We start from the raw sequence: 16,189 nt of genomic DNA on the forward strand, positions 1-16,189 counted from the left end.
TTAATTTTGTTTCATGGTTTGAAGAGTATCTCAGAGCAGTAATCTCAGGGAGTCTTCCAGCCTCAGCCAGTCCAGGAGGTATGTTTGTTTCTTTTAGGAATTGAGGTTCTGTTCCATTTTTCTCCCACTTTATCAGGATTTGTCTGTTGTGGCCCTGATTAGAGTGCAGCAGCGATAGCCAGGTACCATCTAGTTCTTCTGATCTCAGGGTAGAATAGAATGTTCTTGAATTAGAGGGTAGGAGATAAACATACAACGTTCTTAGGAATCATCAATTCTAAACTCCCCACTCATCTGTTATGTTAAACAAGTATTTCTTGAGCATCTACTATGTGCCAGGTATTATGGGGAGACAGATCCCAAATTTCCTTACAAAAAGGGTTACCTAATCAAATACAAGACCCTTAGTAGAATTTGAGTTTCAGATACAATTTTACTAGACATAATTTTATGGAGTTCTGGTGGCATAGTGCCTAAGGCATTTGATGCTAACCAGAAAGCTGGTGGTTCAAAGCCACCAGCCACTCCACAGAAGGAAGACTGGGCAATCTACTTCCATAAAGATTTACCACCTTGGAAACCCTAAGGTGGTTGCTATGAGTCAGAATTGACTCGATGGCAGTGAGTTTGGTTTCTTTTGATTTTACTAGAAAACTGTTGTTTATCTAAATAGAAACTTAACTGCGTATTCTGTAGTCTGATTTTCCCCCTAAAACTGACAACCCTACCCATAAATAAACAAGTTGTGTTTTTAAAAGATAGCTTATGCTTCTTGGTGGCTGGGTGAAGAAGCTAACAGCTTCTCAACCTTCCTGGTTCTTGTCCACTGCTGCGTGGCCAACCTCTGCCCCTGGGCTGTCCATCATGTTTCTTTTCCAAGCTGCCTAGGGCTCACTGCCGGTTAGACCTGTTAACTGTTGCACATATGCTACACTCCCCAAATGTGCTAAGTGAAAGGAATGCACACTCTGAAGAGAGACCTTCAAAGGAAAGAGAAACAAAAGCACCCTTGCAAAAGATAGGGAAAAATCTTAAAATCAGTCTGTTGTCCAGTTCACTTGTTGGAACCATAATGCCAGATTAGTCTTCGTGTTAAAGCAGCAGCTGGTGGTAAATTTGTTTGTGGCTTTGTTTTGAAAAAGGGTTTTAAATGCAGAAATGTGCACACAATAATATAGCAAGAACAGATACCCACTATCCAGAATTGACGTTTGTGAACATTTGTTCTTCTTTAAAATGAAGTAACACAGTACAGATAATATTGATGTTCCCCTTGGCCTCCCAACTGGGTCCCATTCTCCTTTCTGCACCCACACTTCCCAGCAACAACAGTTGTACTTTATTGTGTACCTTTTATACTTTCACCCACATGTATTTCCATAGACAAACCATATGTAGAGTTGCTAAATGGTGTCATACTATAGACGTCCCTCAGCTTGCCTTTTTCTCTCAATACTCACCCTTTCTCTCAGTGCTCACCATTGTCTAGATCAGAGTTGTTCAGTCTCAGCACAACTGGCATTTGGGGCTGGGTAATTCCTCTTTCAAATGACGCTTTATTGTGTTTTCAGTAGAAGTTTACAAGCAAGTTAGGTTCCCATTTAACAATACTATGTAGATCGTTCAGAGACACTGGTTATGTTTTTTCACAGTGTGTCAACATTATCATTAATTCCTTTCTGAATGTTTTGTTTCCGATAATCTTGGTTTCCCTGTCCCCTGTCCCTTTCATCTTTGCTGTAGAGCACTTGTTGACATTTAGTCCATATAGATGAATTTAGAAAGAAGCTCATTACTCACTGGTAATATTCTTTATGTTATGAGCCAGGTGGTTATTTAGTTAAAAGGTGTCCTCAGAGTAGTTTTGGTTCAAGATTTATGGAGTATCTCATTGTCCCCTGGGGGAGAAAAATCATTCCTGTTGAGAACCATTGGTCTAGAGAGAAAGAGAAAGACCATTCTTTTAACTGCTATTTGGTATTCCATCTTACAAAAATACCACATGGTATTTGCCACTCCCATATTAGTGGTCATTTAGGATGTTTCCAGTATCTTGCTGTTAAAAACAATTCTACAACACATATTCTTGAACAGAGGGTCAAATACTTATTGAACAGTTAGTTACTGTGTATCTAGCACTTACTTCATTTAGTCCCATTCACAACCCAACAAAGTAGCAAATAGCTTCCCCTTTTTAAAGCTGAGAAAAGCAAGGCACTGGGAGGTTAAATAGCTTGTTCAAAGTCACATGGCTAGGAAGTAGAAAGGGAGTAAGGACTAGAACCTAGAACTGTCTAAGCTTAATCACCTAATTAGGACATGCCTTCCATTCATTGCCTCTTAGCAAAACATCAGGCATGAGTTCAGTAATTACAGCAGGACTCTTACATACTATGTTCTACCATCATACTCCATTTCTCCAAAGTAACCAATGTATATGCAGAGCACAAATATCCATGTGATAAAGCTTCCTATATTAGCGGTATTCCACATCTTGTCTTTGATGAGGAACTCAAGAGGCTTCTTTTCTCCATTCAGCTGCTCAGAAAGTTTGCCACCTCATGGGAATTAATGTGACAGACTTCACCAGATCCATCCTGACCCCACGTATCAAAGTTGGGAGGGACGTGGTGCAGAAAGCTCAGACAAAAGAACAGGTAACGATGCACTTTCTGTTTATTCATGAAAAATTGTCCATCCATCATCCATCCATCCATCCATCCATCATCCATCCATCCATCCACTCATCCATCTGTCCACCCATGCATCCACCATCCATCCATCTGTTCACATGTTTATCCCTCTATCCCTCTATCTTTCTCTTCATCCACACATTCATCCCTTTACCCCTCCATCCATCCAATACCTAGAATATTTGAAGCCCCATGTCAGGTTCTCAGCAAGAACAGCAGAGTCACTCACTCATATCCTTGATTTCTTGGTTATAGATATGAGGCCTGACCTAACAGACTTATCTGTGGAAATGATTATGTATCCTTTCTAGAAACAGTACTGTCTACCCCCGAATGATCCCTGAGATGGAACAGATTCCATAATACCTCCAAAAGGAAGTGTTCAGCATTCATACAGTCATTCCTTAGGTCTGACACTCTATTGCTTGCTGCCACTTTTCTACTGTTTGTAGATATGATGTAATTTTCTTTTTTTATTTGTTTGGTTTTTAAAGGTAGAGTATAGGTAGAAAACCAAAAAACCAAACTCATTGCCATTGAGTTGATTCTGACTCATGGCAACCCCCATTGGTTTCCGAGGCTGTAAATCTTAACGGAAGAAGATTGCCCCATCTTCCTTCTGCAGAGAGGCTGGAGGGTTTGAACCTCTGACTTTCTGGTTAGCAGCCATATGTACCATCACCTGGCTCATGTAAAAACATATGAGAATAACTGTGTTGCCCTTGCTTCCCCTGCAGGCTGACTTTGCTGTAGAGGCCTTGGCCAAGGCCACTTATGAGCGTCTTTTCCGCTGGATACTCACCCGTGTGAACAAAGCCCTGGACAAGACTCACCGGCAAGGGGCCTCGTTTCTGGGCATCCTGGACATTGCTGGATTTGAAATCTTTGAGGTACAGCTCAGCAGGATCATAACAGCATGGTTTTGGTTTTCTTAGACAAGGCTTCCCCTGGGAGAAATTGTTATTTTTGGAAAAGTGCAGGCAGCCCCAACAGGGTGGGAGGCTGACTCTTTAAGGCTACACCCTCGAGGGAATAAGGGACAGAAACCCAACAGGTAACAATATATTGGTTTGTTAAAGTGAGATGGCCAGAGGTAGGTGGATTCAACAGACATCTGTTGTCTTTCTCGCCACCTTCCTCCATATTGATCTCATTCTCAGGCAGGCTTTTGCCTCATCACATCTTTTTTCTTAACAGTTCCAACCAATATCTTAGAATTGAGTCTCATTAACTTTTATTCTTCTGTCTTGAGCCATGTGGTCATCTCGGAGCCAAACACTGTTTTCAGGTCTTATAGTACTTCATGTAATCTAAATATGGCTACTGAATCCCACCCTCATAGGATAGAGGGAAGTTCTCAGAGAAATGGAAAGTCTTGGGATTGAGAACTTTCCCCAAAGATAACTGCTACAGAGTTACACACCCTTTCTGAATCTCAGTTTCTACATCTGTAAAATGCAGGTGATAACATACTCATGAGGAACTCTGGTAGCACATTGGTTAAGCACTTGCCTGCTAACTGAAAGGTCAGCAGCTTGATCCCACAAGCCACTCCATGGGAGAAAGATGTGGCAGTCTGCTTCTGTAAAGATTACAACCTTGGAAGTAGTGCTGTCTACTTGCCCTATGGGATTGTTATGAGTCAAATCAACTCCACAGCAATGGGACCATACCTTGGGTGTATTCAAGGCATAGGTCATTGGGCAAATGGAAGGAATAAGCATTCTTAAAACAATGTGTGTAAGGACCATATGACATCGGAATCCAGTCATATGAAAGAAAGCTGAATTTCACCAGCCCCACTGAAACCTAGGCAGCATTTGCTCTGCCCAAGTCCTCTCTCTGGGTGCTGAAATCGTAGAACAGGCTCTTGTGGAAAGGGCAACAGGCATGGGGTTCTCTCCAGGATGGCACATTCTTGGGCCTCCACAACCCCATGACTTTGTACAAGGGACTCACCTGGCCTCCCTCGGTGTCATGTGTGTAGGTGAACTCCTTCGAGCAACTCTGCATCAACTACACCAATGAGAAGCTGCAGCAGCTCTTCAACCATACGATGTTCATCCTGGAACAGGAAGAGTACCAGCGTGAGGGCATCGAGTGGAACTTCATTGACTTTGGGCTGGACCTACAACCCTGCATTGAACTCATTGAGCGGCCGGTGAGGGGCTGTCCCTTCATGGGCAGGCACACATACATGCTATGTGCCTTTCATTATCATATTTGTACACGGCCTTCATATAGATGATCTGAGGGTCCCACACTCTGTCATGTGCATGTGGCTTCTCCCCATCACCATGTCTTGAAAGGCTGCCCTCTGAACTTTTTTTAAAATTAGTATTTTATATGTTTCAGTGAAGGTTTACACAACAGTTTAGGTTCCTATTGAACAATTTCTACACAACTTGTTCAGTAGCATTGGTGACATTCTTCATAATATGTAACCATTTTCATTATTACCATTCTGGCTGTTCTGTTTCCATTAATCTAGTTTCCCTGACCCCTTCATTCACACCTTTATTTTAAAGTAATTGTTGACCGTTTTATCTCATGTAGGTGATTGTTGAAAGAAGCCAGTACTTTTAGGTGATAATCATTATTTTTGAGCCAATATGCTATTTAGCTACAAAGTGACCTCAAGGGTTAGTTTTGGTTGAAGGTTTGAAGAGTATCTGAAGGTAGTAGTCTCAGGGAGTCCTCCAATCTCAACCAGTCCAGGAAGTCTAGGTATGTTTGTTTATTTGTTTTAGAAATTTGAGGTTCTGTTCCATGTTTTCCTCCCATTCTCTCAGGGTCCATCTCTTGTGGCCCTGATCTGAATGTTTGGTGGTGGTAGCTTGGCACCATCCCATTCTGTTCTCAGGATGGATGAGGCCTGTAGATTATTTGTCCTGTAGACTAGTTTCTTCTTTGAGTCTTTGGTTTCCTTCTTTCTCTTTTGCTCTGGACAAGTAAAGACCAATAATTTTGTCTTAAATGGCTGCTCACAAGCTTTTAATTCCTCAGACACTGCTCAGCAAATTAGGATGTAGAACTATATTTTATGAACTACATTATGTCAATTGACCAGGATATCCCATGAGACAATGGTTCTAATTCTTCAAGTTCACACGGAATTTTTGTTAGCAAAATATACTTTCCATTAGCCCATTGTTTTGGTTCTCTAGTGCCACTGTAACAGAAATACCACATATCGGTGGCTTGAACAAACAGGGGTTTATTCTCTCACAGTTTAGGAGACTAGACGTGCGAGTTCAAAGTGCCAGTTCCAGGGGCTGGATGAAAGCCCCTCAACCTTGGGCTTCAGCTCTGCCTCTTGCTCCTTGCCCACTGAGGCTGGAGGCTTGTCTTAACTCAGACAGTTGCTGGCTGCTGAGGCTGGCAAATCCAAGGTTGACAAGTAAAAAGGCACAGCCCCAACGTTATCAAGCAACACAGGAGGCCACTAATTCAAGTCCATGAACAATCCCAAGATCAGTAGACAACATGGCAGGCCATTGAGATGAAGACTCAGCCAAATGCAGGATCCAGATATGCCAAAAGCTCAGAGACCTTTCTCAAAACTTCTCCTTATAGACTGGAAGCAGAGCACGTTCCTAAGGCAGCTACTTAGCTGCTCCAGGAGATTCCCCATGGAGTTGATTACCAGTCCCATCATGGAGAATATTATATTCAGCTTCACAGCCACTTAAAACTAGGCCCAGTCAAGTTGACACACAACTACCACACCCATTTTAACATCAGAGGTATTTTCTCTCTTCATTTCTTCCTTTTCTTTCCTTCCTTCTTCCCTCCCTTCCCTCTGTTTTCACTTTTCCTTCTTTTCCCTTTCTTTCCTTTTACTTCCCTTCCCTTCCTCTCTCTCTCATTCATTCATTACCAAAGGTTGGGATCTTTGTTTTGTTCACTAAGCATACCAAATTCCTAGAACAGGAGCTCCAATTGAATAATTGCTGAATGCATGCATACTTAGTGAGCACCCACTATGTGCTAGGTTCTCTTTAGAGGCTGAGAATGCAACCATGAACAAATTGGACATGGTCCCTACCCTCCTGGAGGAACAGATAATACAAGCAGACAAACAACTAAAACTTCATATAAGGCCAAAGTGGAGAATAATTGAAGGAGGCCTGCTTTGGACAGGGCAGTCAGGAAATGCTTGTCTGAGGTGTAGACATTTGTGGACATTTAAACTGAGTCCCAAAAGTGAAGCCTATTCTCTCCAGACAGCTTAGTTTAGGATTGCTTAAGCTGCAAGGAAATATTTTACTGAAAGGAACCCTGAGGTGAATGTAAAGCAACAAATTTCTTGGTAACAACTGCAATATGTTTGCTATGTTGCATTTGTTTCCCACTAGGGGGCAGGAGCAAAGATTATGTTCTCTTGGTACCTGCCCAAGGAGCCTTACTAGTGCAGTGGTTAACTGCTCGGCTGCCAACTGAAAGGTCAGTGGTTCCAACTCACCAGCAGCTTCATGGGAGAAAGATGTGGCATTCTGGCTGCTTAAACATTTACAACCTTGGAAACCCTATAGGGCAATTCTCCTCTATCCTATAGGGTTGCTGTGAATTGGAATCAACTTGACGACAACAGGTTTTGGTTTGGTGCTTGCCCTTTCATCCCTAAGAAGGGTTCATTAGAGACAGGGTAATCTGAGGATAGATTAGTTTGGAGAGGTGGGGTGGGCATTAAGCTGTTGATGGTAGTGCGTGTGGTTTGGTTTGTTTTTTCTATGTAGGCAAATATGATACTGGAGCTAGGGGGATGGCTGTGTGTTGGTCTCTTGTGGTGGCCAGCTCTTCCTGGGGAGCCTGAGGCTTGAGTGTCATCCTGCCCTGTTTCTGACCCTGCCTACCTTGTCTTCCTCAGAACAACCCTCCAGGTGTGCTGGCCCTGCTGGATGAGGAGTGCTGGTTCCCCAAAGCCACAGACAAGTCCTTTGTGGAGAAGCTGTGCACGGAGCAGGGCAACCACCCCAAGTTCCAGAAGCCCAAGCAGCTCAAAGACAAGACTGAGTTCTCCATCATCCACTATGCTGGGAAGGTACCAGCCACAGGTCCCAGGACCTTCTGTGTCTGTCCCAGTGGGAATAGCAGGTGGGAAGCTTAAAGTAGGAATCATTTGGTAATGGTAGAACCCTTGGGCTGGCTGGGAACTCCAAAGACATCTGGTATGTATTGAATCCCAACCAAGTCCTATATACGAATTTGAAGATTCTTTAAGGGATGAGATTTAGCATCTCCAATATTTCAATCTTGGTGGCCAGAATTTGTTTTTTTTTCCTTCTGTAGACTCCTTCCTGGTACAAGTTAAACCCAACAGGAAGATTCATTAGAATAGGGTAACTATAAACCCACTCTTGGCTTCAACAGAAATTGCCTTTATCATGGCCTTGGGTTTGCCATTGGGTGGCCTGTGCCATCTGAGGAAGTATGGGGTAGCTGTCGTTGTCATTGTCATCATCATGTCATGTCTTTATTGTACAGGATCTTCCCCTACAGCTCCTGAGGGTTCTAGAAAAGATATAGCCTAGTCTAGCTTAGAGAATCTTAAGAATTTTATTGACTCCATAGTATCCCTGCTGCATCTAGGAACAGGCAATGTCTTGTACCAGAAGTCAGCAAACTATGACCTACAGGCCAAATCTGACCTACCACTTGTTTTTATAAGTAAAGTTTTATTAGAACATGGCCACACCCATTAGTTTATAAACCATTTAGTCTGTCTTTCCAATACAGACTATGGCTCACAAAGACAAAATATTTACTGTGATTCTTTACCAAAGTTTGCCAATCCCTACCCTTTACTCGGGAGCTCTGGTAGCATAGTGCCTAAGGCACTTGACTGCTAAACAGAAGGCTGGCGGTTCAAGCCCACCCGCCACTCCTCAGAAGGAAGATGGGGCAATCTACTTCCATAGTGATACTGCCTCAGAAACCCAAGGAGGGGTCGCTATGAGTTGGATCCCACTCTGTGGCACATAACAACAACAACACATAACAACAACAACAGCACTCTTTATTCAAGCTCTGGTGGTGCAATGCCTAAGGCATTTGACCGCTAACCACAAGGTGGTGAAACCCACCAGCAACTCTGCGGAAGGAGATGAGGCAATCTACTTCCTTAAGTATTTACCACCTCGGAAACCCAGTAGGGATTGCTATGAGTTGGAATTGACTCAATGCCAGTGGGTTTGGTTTTTGGTTTACCCTTCACTCAAGGGAGCTCATATGTTCCTTAAGACAGATGCAGGTAACACTTTTCTTCTCTCCATGTAATAAATATCTTTTTTTCAGTCCTCTCTCAGATCAGTGCTGGCCATCACTGTCATAGCCCACCGGAACTATTGTATCAGTTCCTTTCATTCACAGTCCCAATAATAAAATTAAAGCTCTGGCCACTGTTAATGTTTGTCAGGAATTGAAAAAGCCTCGTGTGACATTTCTTTGTCACAGTCTCCAAGTTACAAAAGTTATGTTTATCACAAAGGGGGAGAAAAAACAAACCAAACCCACTGCCATAGAGCTGATAGCAACTCATAGCAACCTTACAGGACAGAGTAAAACTTCCCCATAGGGTTTTCAAGGCTGTAAATCTTTGTGGAAGCAGACTGCCTCATCTTTCTCCTGTGGAGAGGCTAGTGGGTTCGAACCATCAACCTTTTGGTTGTCAGCCCAGTGCTTTAACCACAGTGCCACCAGAACTCCTACAAAGGGGAAAAGAGATTCTAAAACTTAATTTTTTAAAAATATTGTATTTTTGTTGTTGAGAATATTCACAACAGAACATACATCAGTTCAACAATTTCTATATGTACAATTCCTACCCACTGCCACTGAGTCAATTCCAACACATAGCGACCCTATAGGACAGAGTAGACATGTTCCATATGGTTTCCAAGGCTGTAAATCTTTACAGAAGCAAACTGCCTCATCTTTCTCCCATGGAGTGGCTGATGGGTTCAAACTGCCAGCCTTTTGGTTAATGGCCAAATGTCTTAACCACTGTGCCACCAGAGCTCCTCATGTACAATTCAGTGACATTGATTATATTCTTCAAGTTGAGCATTTGTTCTTACCCTCCTTTTCTGAGTTGTTCATCCCTCATTAGCATAAACTCACTGCCCTCTAAGTTTCTTTCTTTCTTTTTTTATTGTGTTTTAGGTGAGAGTTTACAGAGCAAATTCCCTTTCCATACAGCAGCTCACATACACTTTGTCTCATGACATTGACTACAGGTTCCCACAATGCAACAGCTATTCTCCCACTTCCTCCCCATAGTTACCTCTTCCCTGTGTCCTTCCCTCCCATGCACTCCTGCCCCCTGAACTGTCTCCCTGTGCATGCACAGCCCTTCTAGTCTCCCATGATTGATCTCTCCAGGGAGTGTATCTACCTAATGTAAATGTTCACCTTATATGCTTATCTTTTGTTTGGCTGGAAACCACAGGAGTGGGTTCAATTCCAGACCTGAAGGGCAGCTAGGGACCATAGTCTCAGGGGTTCTATCAGGCTTTATCAAAGCAAAACTGGTCCCTTTTTTTTCTTCTTTTTTAATGATTTTGAGTTTTATTCCACATTGTTCTCCCATTTTATCCAGAATTTCCTACATAGATTCCCTTCCGAATGGTTGACAGTGGAAGCCGGGCACCATCTAGTTCTTCTGGTCTCACAGTCATATAGGCTGAGGATTGCACGGTGTATCACTTGCTTAGACTAACTGTTTCCATGCATCTTTAGTTTTCTTCATTTTTCTTTACTCTGGACTAGGAGAGACCCATCATTGCATCTAGATAGCCACTTGCAAGCTTTTAAGATCCCAGTTGCTACTCGCCAAAGTAGAATGTGGAACAATGTTTTTGTGTAGCATATTATGCCAGTTGAGCTTGATGTCCCTGCGACTATGGTCCTGAGGCCACAGGTCCAACTACTTGCTCCCTCTAGGTAGCTGGCTGTGGCCAAGAAGTGACTACATGGGACTACTACTTGTCCCTTGTCAGCTCTACTATATACCTGGGAAATCTTACAGAACATGCAAATACACTTGTAGAAACATTGTCTGCCAACCCTGTACATGGTCTTGGGCACACTCCCCCCTGCATAGACATACCTCATATTTCTGCCTGTCCACCCATCTATCCACCCGTATATCAATGTTTGCCTTCACTGACAATGCAGTACTGTATGTGCAAAAAGGTTCATCTTTGTCATCTGTACCTCCCATGCATCTCTCTATGTCTTCTTCCTCAATGCCACCATGTTGATCACTCATATTTGGTACATTGCCCTTCTGTTCACCCAAATAAATCCTCTGCACCCCTGCCACCTCTGGTAACCAACAAAGAACATTTCCTTCCATATATAAACCTTTCCTTAACTTTTTACAATAATGGACTAATACAATATTTGTCCTTTTGTGATTGACTTATTTCACTCAGCATCATGTCCTCCAAGTTCATTCACATTATGCGGTGTTTTGCAGATTCTAAGTTATTCTTTAGGGTTGCATAGTGTTCCATTGTGTGTAGGTACTATACTTTAACTATCCATTCTTCTCTTGCTGCGCACCTAGGTTGTTTCCATCTTTTTGCTATTGTAAATAGTGCTGCGATGAACATATTGTTGTTAGTTGTTAGGTGCCATCGAATCATTTCCAATTCGTAGTGACCCTATGCACAGCAGAACTAAACACTGCCCAGCTCCACACCATTGCTATACTTGAGTCCATTGCCACAGCCACTGTGTCAATCCATCTCATTGAGGGCCTTCCCCTCTTTTGTTGACCCTCCACCTTATCAAGGATGACATCCTTCTCCAGGGAATGGTCCCTTCTTACAACATGGCCAAAGTAGATAAGATGAAGTCTGGCCATTCTTGCTTCCCAGGAGCATTCTGGCTGCACTTCCTCCAGGACAGATTTGTTAGATCTTTTAGCAGTTCATGGTACTTTCAGCATTCTTCGTCAGCACCACAACTCAAAAGCAGCAACTTTTTTTCAGTCTTCCTTATTCATTGTCCAGCTCTCACATGCATATGGGGTGATTGAAAATACCATGGCTTGTGTCAGGTGCAACTTAGTCCTCAAGGAGATATCTTTGCTCCTCAGCACTTGAAAGAGGTCCTTTGCAGCTGATTTGCCCAGTGCTTTATGTCGTCTAATGTCCTGACTGCTGCTTCCGTTGGCATCCATTGTAGAACCAAGCAATATGAATTCTTTGACAACCTTAGTCTTTTCTCCATTTATTATGATACTGCTCATAGGTCGAGCTGTGAGGATTTTTGTTTTCTTTATATTGAGATGTAATCCATACTTCAGACTGTATTCTTCAATCTTCATCAGTAAGTGCTTCAAGTCATCCTCACTTTCAGCAAGCAAAGTTGTGTCATCAGCGTATTGCAGGTTGTTAATGATTATTCCTCCAATCCTGATGCCACATTCTTCTTTATATAGTCCAGCTTCTTGGATTATTTGCTCGGCATATAGATTGAATAAGTATGGTGAAAGGATACAACTCTGACACATTCCCTTCTTGATTTTAAACCATGCAGTGTCCCCTTGCTCTGTTCGAATGACAGCCTGTTGGTCTATGTACAGGTTCCTCATGAGTACAATTAAGTGTTCTGGAATTCCCATTCTTCTCAATGATACCCATAATTTGTTATGATCTACACAATCAAATGCTTTTGCATAGTCAATAAAACATAAGTAGACATCTTTCTGGTATTCTTTGCTTTGAACCAAGATCTATCTGATATCGGCAATGATATCCCTCATTCCGTGTCCTCTTCTGAATCCAGATTGCATTTCTGGAAGTTCACAGTCAATATACTGCTGCAACCATTTTTCGAATTTTCTTCGGTAAGATTTCATTTGCATGTGATATTATTGATATTATTCCATAATTTCCACATTCAGTGGGATCACCTTTCTTTTGGAAAGGGTACAAATATGGATCTCTTCCAGTCAGTTGGCTGGGTAGCTGTCTTCCAAGTCTCTTGGGGTAACAAAGTGAGTGCCTCCAGTGGAGCATCCATCCATTTGTTGAAACATCTCAATGGGTATTCCTTCAATTCCTGGAGTCTTGTTATTCACCAATTCCTTCAGGGCAGCTTCAACTTCTTCCTTCAATACCATTGGTTATTAATCATATGCCACCTCCTGAAATGGATGAACATTGGCCAAGTCTTTTTGGTACAATGACTCGGTGTATTTTTCTTTTGATATTTCCTGCATCATTCAATATTTTGCCCATAGAAACTTTCAGTATTGCAACTTGAGGTTTAATTTTTTTTTCCTCAGTTCTTTCAGCTTGAGAAACGCTGACCGTGTTTTTCCCTTTTGGTTTTCTAACTCCAGGTCTTTGCATATTTCTTTGTAGTAATTGGCTTTATCTGCTCGAGCTGCTCTTTGAAATCTTCTGTTCAGCTCTTTTATCTTATTTCTTCCATTTGCTTTAGCTACTTTCTGCTCAGGGGCAATTTTCAGAGTTTTTTCTGATGTCCATTTCAATCTTTTTTTTCCTTTCTCATATTTTTAATGACCTTGTGCTTTCTTCTTGGACGATGTTCTTGATGTCATCCCACAATTCTTCTGGTTTTCGGTCATTGGTGTTCAGTGCATCAAATCTATCCTTTAGATGGTCTCTAAATTCAGGAGGGATATATTCAAGGTCATATTCTGGCTCTGGGAGCTCTGGTAGCATAGTGGCTATAGCACTTGACTGCTAACCAGAAGGCTGGCAGTTCGAAACCACCAGCCATTCCTCGGAAGGAAGATGGGGCAATATACTTCCATAGTGATACTGCCTCAGAAACCCAAGGAGGGGTTGCTATGAGTCGGGTCTGACTCAATGGCACATAACAACAACAACAACAACATTTTGGCTCTTGTGGACTTGTTTTAATTGTCTTCAACTTCAAGTTGAACTTGCATATGAATAGTTGATTGTCTGTTCCACAATCAGCTCCTGGACTTGTTTTGGCTGAAAATATTGAGCTTTTCCATCACCTCTTGCCACTGATGTAGTCAATATGATTTCTGTGTACTCCATCTGGCAAAGTCCTCATGTATAGGTACCACTTGTGTGCTCAAAAAAGGTATTTGCAATGAGTAAGTTGTTGGTCTTACAAAATTTTATCATGCAATCTCCATCATTATTTCTGTCACCAAGGTCAAATTTTCCAACTACTGGTAACTCTTCTTTGTTTCTAACTTTTGCCTTCCAGTCACCAGTGATAATTAACTCATCATGGTTCCATGTTTGGTCAATTTCAGACTGCAGAAGTTGACAAAATATTCACTTTCTTCATCTTTGGCTTTGGTGGTTCATGCATAAATTTGAATAATCATAGTATTAACTGGTCTTCCTTGTAGGCATATGAACATAATCCTATCACTGGCAGCATTGTACTTCAGGACAGATCTTGAAACATCCTTTGTGATGATGAATGCCATGCCATTCCTCTTCAAATTGTCATTACTGGCATAGTAGATCATATGGTCTTCTGATTCAAAATGGCCAAAACCAGCCCATTTCAGCTCACTAATGTCTAGGATATCAATCTTTATGCATTTTTTACAACTTCCAATTTTCCTAGATTCCTACTTCATACTTTCCATGTTCCAATTATTAATGGATGTTTGAAGCTGTTCCTCCTCAAATTGAATCATGCCACGTCAGCAAATAGAGGTCCTGAAAGCTTTACTTTATCCATATCATTAAGGTTGGTTCTACCTTGATATGCAGCTCTTTCCCACTCATATTTTCAGTGCCTTCCGACCTAAGGGGCTGGTCCTCCTCCACTGTATCAGACAGTGTTTCAGGGCTATTCATAAAGTTGCCCAGTAATGTGTCAGACAGTGTTTCTCTGCTATTCATAAGGTTTTCCCTGGCCAATTATTTGAGATGTGGATGGCCTCTTCCTTCTTCCTAGTCTGTCCCAGTCCATGAGCTGCATTGAAACCTGTGCACCATGTGCAACCCTGCTGGCATTTGAGACACTGGTGGCATAGCCTCAAGCCTCACAGCAACACTAAAGTCACCACAGTATGACAAACTGACAGATAAGTTTGTCTCCCTTAGCTGTTTGAAACCTCCCCACCCTCCCCTTACCTGAATCTCACAGCTCTATCATCCCTGGCTCTTCCTCTGCTTCCTGCGTCCGGGTGTGGGGCCTGTCTGCCTCCCCTTACATGGATTCCTGTGGCAATGTACATGGGTATGCATGTATCTGTTCTTATCCTAGTTCTCACTTCTTTAGGATATATACCTAGTAATGGAATGGCTGGGTCAAATGGTATTTCTAATTCCAACATTTTAAGGAATCACCATACTGCTTGCTACAGTGGTTGTATCATTTTACAGTCCCACCAGCAGTGTATGGAAGTCCCAATCTTTCCACACCCTTGCCAGCATTTGTTATTTTCTGTCTTGTTGAACTTTGCTACTAGTGCTGGGGCAAGATGGTATCTCATTGTTCTGATTTGCATCTCTCTAATGGCTAATGATAGTGAGCATTTCTACATATGTTTGCTGTCTGCCTGAATAATCTCTTTGGTGACGTGTCTGTTCATGTCTTCTGCCCATTTTTAATTGGATTATTTACCTTTTTGTTGTTGAGGTGTTGGAGCTTTCTATAAATTCTAGAGATAAGTCCCTTGTCAGATATGTCATTATTGAATATTTTTTCTCAATCTGTAGGTTCTCTTTTGATTCTTTTGGAGAAGTCTTTGGAAGCACATAAAAATTTACGTTTTAGAAGGTCTCATTCATCTAGTTTCTCTTCTGCTGTTCATGCATTTTGGGTTATGCTTGATAGTCTACTTATGCCATGTATTAAGACCCATAAATTTGCCTCTAGTCTTTCCTTGAGGAACTGTATAGTTTTATATTTCACATTTAAGTCACATTTTCACATTTGCAGTTAGTTTTTGTGTATAGTGTAAGGTACAGATCTTCTTTCATTTTTCTGAAAATGGATATCCAGTTTTGCCAGCATCATTTTTTAAACAGACAATCTCTTCTCTATTTAATAGATTTGGACCCTTTGTCAAAGATCGCTGACCATAGGCTGATGGATCTATTTCTGGGTTCTCAATTCTATTCCATAGGTCTATGTATCTGTTGTACCAGTACCAGGCAGTTTTGGCTACTTTGGCTGTATAGTAGGTTTTGAGATCTGGCATTGTGAGACATCCTACTTTGTTCTTCTTCAATAGTGCTTTACTTATCTGAGGTCTCTTTACTTTCCATATAAAGTTAGTGATTGTTTTTTCTATATCCTTAAAGAATGTTGATGAGATCTGGATTGGGATTGCATTGAATATATAGATTGCTTTGGGTAGAGTGGGCATTTTCACAATGTTCAATCTTCCTATCCATGAGCATGGTTTATTTCCATTTATGTAGATCTCTTGCAGTTTCTTGAAGTAGTCTTTTATTGTCTTCTTGGTACAGGTCTTTTGTATCCCTGGTAAGATTTATTCCCAAGTATTT

General features: G+C 41.7%; 1 protein-coding gene across 1 annotated transcript in view; it reads left to right on the forward strand.

Moving 5' to 3' along the window:
* MYH11 (myosin heavy chain 11) overlaps positions 1 to 16,189 on the forward strand; it is a 145,277-nt gene that overhangs the window by 75,576 nt on the left and 53,512 nt on the right. Inside the window, 4 exon segments of the mRNA XM_007956470.2 lie at positions 2,539 to 2,657; positions 3,431 to 3,583; positions 4,681 to 4,854; positions 7,564 to 7,737. Coding sequence (XP_007954661.1) covers positions 2,539 to 2,657; positions 3,431 to 3,583; positions 4,681 to 4,854; positions 7,564 to 7,737 — 620 coding nt within the window.

This window comes from Orycteropus afer, unplaced genomic scaffold (genome assembly GCF_000298275.1).
Source record: "Orycteropus afer afer isolate SDZICR_OR568_19922 unplaced genomic scaffold, OryAfe1.0 scaffold00623, whole genome shotgun sequence".
Lineage (NCBI taxonomy): Eukaryota > Metazoa > Chordata > Mammalia > Tubulidentata > Orycteropodidae > Orycteropus > Orycteropus afer.